The sequence below is a fragment of the Oratosquilla oratoria genome, chromosome 1 (assembly GCF_046742065.1).
Source record: "Oratosquilla oratoria isolate Oo_2021 chromosome 1, ASM4674206v1, whole genome shotgun sequence".
Classification (NCBI taxonomy): Eukaryota; Metazoa; Arthropoda; class Malacostraca; order Stomatopoda; family Squillidae; genus Oratosquilla; species Oratosquilla oratoria.
Window position 1 is genome coordinate 35,855,454 of NC_134777.1, and position 5,693 is coordinate 35,861,146.

Here is a 5,693-nt window from a genome sequence, read left to right on the forward strand (position 1 = left end):
AAAGAACAACGCGGTTATCAATCAAAAGAACACTTCATTGGAGAGAATTCTCGAGGTGTTGACCAGCCGAAGCCTGGGTTATTCCCACCATATCCTAAAATTTGTATTTGATGTAGCTCGGACTTTCAGGAACTTGTTCATAATACTTCGGCGATAAAAATGCATTATTTTCATAGCTTCCGCTATATTCAAAGGCTCCAGAAGCTCAGTCGCTTCACTCACCAATGTTGGCACCCCGTATGGTGCCTGTTCATTGAGCACTGGATAGGTGAAAGGCTTCCCAAGGTGTACCACAATAGGAATAGTGGAAGAGGAGGCGTGCTGGTCTTGAAGCTGTGAAAAAAAATCCACTCTTACCAGAGAACTTCGAGCATACCTAGTGCTGGTCAGGCCATTACTGTGCCAGTCCCCGGGATCCAGCCAAATGACATGCTCCACAAACAACTAACCCCATCGCAAAGTTCAGATTGTTGCAGTCAGGTTCATCACGGGTTCCCGATAGAGCAATTTCAGAACCTCTGAATCTCTACACCAAACTGCCAATATCCGTCCATTCATCGAACACAAACATAAACTACACTCGAAACATCTAGAAAGACTGCACGCTAGACACGAACACCTAATCTGACATCTGGACCTCACCGCACAGGATATTTGTCTTTAGCGCCTCTCTCTCTCGAGCGGCATACACGAGAAATCGTGTATAATCAGGTGAATGTCGCCCATCAAGATATTCACTGTTACACACGGGAATTGAAATCAACTCACCTCTTATAGGAAACATATACACTTCGCACAAACAAAAACACGTCCACATGATTTTTCTTCTTATAAAATTAATTTCATTTATGTCTCTCATGCTGCATCTTCTCATTTCACTATCTCTCACATTTTTCTGCCTTTCTCTACAACAATGTCTTTGACCGTTTACCCTGGCTTTTGTTGGTTGATATAGATGCTAGTCTCGATCCTCAAGTTTCCTGCCACATGCCTCCTGACCCATGATCTAAGACTTTTATATACGACTATAATTTTATAATCCTACAGACTTCCCTTGCTATCCCACAAAAACCGATCACGCAAAAGCGGGAGGTGTGACCTCGGTGATCCATGATCCATGAGAAGTTGACTATTTCCACATCACGTAGGCGGTCATTTGATATCACGCAACTGTTACAACTAATTTTACTCTGTATCTAGCGATTAAAAAGATATTCCAGGGGGAGAACAGCCGATCCATTTCTCCCTTCTGCCGGACACCCATGCTGAGAACTGAAGTGACTCACAGGGAACTAGAAATCTGGAGTATCATTATTGGTATATCGTGTAGACTTATATGTATATTTTCTAGGTATGTTCTTATCTACATCGTGTTTTATCTCCCATTACATTACCTTATGCGACAATACATTGTTTCCATTTTGACGTCCACTGACTATGCTGCTCCTTCCAATATGTAATTCTTCTCTTCTAAAATATATTTCTGGTATTGTAGTTTGCTGCATAATTTGATGCCCTTGGAATCTGTCTGCGTCAGCTGTTTTTTTTTTTTTCTTACTTCAATTACTGTAAGCGTTAGTATATTTTCCCCAGACAATTTGGTAGTGTAGTGCTTAACAGTGGTGGGTCATACCAGGAAGTCCTTCGAAGGACTGTTATTGCCTATGGTGTTCTGGACTCGCTCAACCAAAGTATTTGCTGTTGGCGATGTTTATGCAGGAGGACTAGTACCCGAATCTTTTAATCACTTGTACTCCTTGTCTTGCAATATGGCTGCGAGTCATGAACATTGAATGCTGACATGGAGAGGTGTCTCGACGTTTTTGGCACCAAGCGCCTTCGGAGAATCATGAAATGTTGCTGAAATTACTATGTATCACATCAGAGACTATTCTGTGAGACTCTGTCTAAGCTATTTACCATCATAGTTCGTGAATGTCAACTCTGGCTGTGTGTCGTGCTTTCCTGATGCTGACCTTGACAAAGGAGAACTCTTGATGGAGACAAAGGGGTCCCACAGGAATCATGGCTGGGACAATTGCATCGAACCTACCAAGGGTTGTTTGGAATGGAAAGGGTGGCTGTATGGGAGCTTGCACAAAGAAATGTGAGGGTTAGCGATGGAGTGTGAGTGAAACGACGCGCCACCCGGTGTATGGTGCCAATGTAATCATGATGTTGATAATGCCAATACTTAGAGAGAGAGAGAGAGAATGCACATTCAAATTACCAATGTCCCAACCCACCTATGGGCCAGGCTAGTCACGACACGGGAAAAAAATAAGGTCGTACACAGGTCACACGAATGACAGAGAGTTCACCCAGGATAATTGAACTTTTCGTTAAAATTAAATATAGTTTACAAAGATAAAACACTTATAATGAACACACACGATAAAATGTAAAAATGCACAAACACAACAAATGAATTAAGTATAAATAATTAGATTGATTAAATTTTACAATGTATGGCAGGTAGTAGTGCGTCTGAATGCTGCACTCGTAGACAGACAGAGAGAGCAGACTTGAGTTTTGGTTCTGGTGCCACGCCAACGGAAGTCATCTGGACCGCGCCTCTCAATCTCTTCACTAATGGGTAAGTTGGAGAAAGTCGATTGCCAGACGTATGATGTTCTGGGAGTCCGGGAGAAGACACCGGTGAAATACTTGTTTGTAGATTTATAACTGACACAGAGGAAAAGGGCAGAAGGGCGTATTTAGCTTTCTGGCAGTCGTTGAGATGATATCCGGAACAACTCGGATTGTGAAGACTTGTAACTTCACTGGAAGATTTCATACACGAGCCTCTATAAATTAGATATTACTAACTGCAACCGAAGGAGGTCCAAAGGACTACTTGTGTCTAAACGACGGATAGAGGATTCTACGAAGGGATTGATGAACAGCAGGCGTATCTCAACACGACTTGTCTACGATTTCTAGTCTCTGCCTCTCTGTTTCTCTCTGCTTTTCTGCCGTTTCTGTTCGGGTCCTTTCTGCCCGGCCTTATATAGCCCGGGTATTGGTGATTACGTTTTCTGGATGTCAATACGTACGTAAACTAGGCAGTTCAACGAATTCTAATCAATGGGAAAGAATAACAGGTTTTCGCGCCAAATTATGTAGCGTTTTCTAAGCTTGACGTCATCTGACAGAACGTTATCGAAGCGATCCTCAACAGACAGGTATTGCGTAATGGCTTACCTTACAACATACGTTTTTATATGCGCACGTGCATATTATGAAATAAAGATATACAAATTTTGTTTCCACAAGAGCCAATAACGACATTAATAATAATACACAAGGCATCATATTCACGCAAGGCGTGCCTTTAAAATCCAAACAGGAGACCTTATTCGCGCAGGGGCGTGACACAGCACAACCACGGGATTTTATTCGCGCTATGGACATGACACTAAACGCTACTTGAAAGACAAAACAATTCCCTCTTAAAACAAGTAACCACAACAATAAACTCAGAAGAAATAACACTGTCAAGACACATGTTACAGTAGCTTTATGATGCAACTTTTACACACAGGATCAAGAACACATTACCCAGCATGAACACACCACGTACACCAGTGCATACTGTCTTCCCCTCGATCTTCGAGCCTACTCAGGGACCGTTGCCGGATACCGTGTGGCTGAGGGTGGAATAAAATAAAATCATCTAGGTCAGACCACCCACTTTCACTAGATCGGTGTATTGTGTGAGGGGAAAAGTAATATGCAAGAATATGAAAGGACAAATATGTAAAAAACGGCTACTACCAATGAGCGCATATCTAGATTGTTTCGGATAGGAAAGCCGAGGGTCTTTTGCAGAAATCAACATTCAACGGATTTGGGTCTTAGGGAATAGGTTGTACACACCACGTGGCGTGGAGCGCACGTTTTCTCGCCCACGCGACTAGACCTGACGCGCTAGTCACGCACACCTGCCTATGACAGTGTGTTCTTGATTGACCCGACCTAACCTAATCCAGTGTAATTATGTAATTACGCACCACGGGTGACTACCCACGCAGTACATATATCGGCTCCTGGTCGCATGTAAAATGAGTTCAGTTTTAACTAATAAAAAACGAACTACTCACCAAGCACTCTTTTCTTCTTACCGTAGCCCACGGCGGCTACAAGGTATTAGAGGGACGGCCTGTAAGTTTTTCAAGACAATTTTATTTTCCCTCTTTCTTTGGACTGCTGTACATTGTACCATTTAATTTGGCTGTCCCTAAACTGTGGTAACGTAGTTCATCACATGTAACATAGTGATTTATCGATTATCCCTTTCAGTACTGAATACATTGTTTTTATTCTAACTGCCACCAGGCTATTCTATTCATCACTGTAACACTTCTTCAATAGCGAAGTGGTTATTAAATAACTCTATTAATCCCCTCAATACTATGAGTGACTTTTCTTATTTCATTCTGGCTGTCGCAAGGCTGCTCTCCGCGGCACCCCCTCAGTAGTGTAGGAATACCAATCTCGATTAACTTCTTTTCTACCGGATGCCATTTTCCTTTTTCTTGTAGCAGCCACCAAAATATTTTATTAATACTTCTCCATGCCTCAACGGTAGTGAAGGGATTGTGATAAAATTTGATTAACAACTCTCCTGAGTTTCACTTTTCCTTGTAATCTGGATGCCGCCAGACTCATTTATTAATCTTCGCTGGATTCTCCTAGCAAGGAGGAGGTGTTTATTTCGATTAAACTGCACTGAGTGTTGTTTTTCCTATTATTTTGCCACTCTGATACCTTCTGTGCGACAAAGTAATTATAACAACAATGTGTAATAATAGACCATGATAGCTTCTTTCATGTACTCTCTGGCTGATTCAATGTGTAATAGTTTTCTGTGGTTTTTACTTTTCTATCTGCAACTCTATGTTTATTTAACATTTGTAATTATTCTCAGTGACTTTTTACTCTGATTTCTTGTTAATTTTTTCTTAATCCCATTTGAATTTTTTCACGCACTGGAATTATTGTTTTGAAGTGAAGCGGGTCGGTTGGACAAGAAGGGGTAGGGAGGGAGTACGCATGCGCACTAGGAAGGACCCTATTGGCTCATTTCGAATGTTTGATGCTAAGACGAAAACAGAAAGACGACGTCGCGAGACTGTGGGCGATTAAGCCCACAATTTCGATTATATTTTGTAGATTTGTGGGAACATCGGCTAATGCAACTTTGAAATGGCGTCGGTAAGTTCATGAATGTTAATAGTATATATTTACTTATTGCCTTTTTACGTGTGGGTAGGAAAGAGAGCAAGGGATACAGGTAAAATGACCCCCCCTGGATAGGTATGGTGCCTAATAAAGTACCAAAGCATTGGCAACGCTTATTGATTTACTTTTAGTAATTTGTCAGAGCAGGAAGATTGTGATGATCTTGGCAAGTAGTTCATTGGCAATGTGATACGAATATGGAAATGGCTGTAAGTTGTGGAAAGCGTACTATGTAATTTTTCTACTTTAGGCGGCCAAGTTCCAAATCTGAATTACTAGATCTTGAAAAAGATGCTTTTTGACGTTTTGAAATCTCTCTGTTGATGGTTACGGTTGCTCTAGTTATGTGGTGTTTGCTAACTTATGGTTTGGGAGTCTTTTAATGCATGTAATCACTATACATAGCAGTAGGCTTGTGATCAGATGTCACGAACGTCATGAGGAACTGT

The 5,693-nt window shown here is 41.5% G+C and overlaps 1 protein-coding gene across 2 annotated transcripts in view; it reads left to right on the forward strand.

Moving 5' to 3' along the window:
* Positions 1 to 2,501: 2,501 nt before the first annotated feature.
* LOC143032870 (ubiquitin-conjugating enzyme E2 S) overlaps positions 2,502 to 5,693 on the forward strand; it is a 33,375-nt gene continuing 30,183 nt past the window's right edge. The window contains exon 1 of one of the 2 annotated variants that reach the window (XM_076198072.1): positions 2,502 to 2,596. Coding sequence is in view for 1 of the 2 variants with exons in the window: in XM_076198062.1 (XP_076054177.1) it covers positions 5,209 to 5,217 (9 nt within the window). In the remaining variant the exon portion in view is untranslated. Of the gene's footprint in view, positions 2,597 to 5,060; positions 5,218 to 5,693 lie in introns of those variants that run through there. The other variant, XM_076198062.1, reaches the window with a different exon arrangement.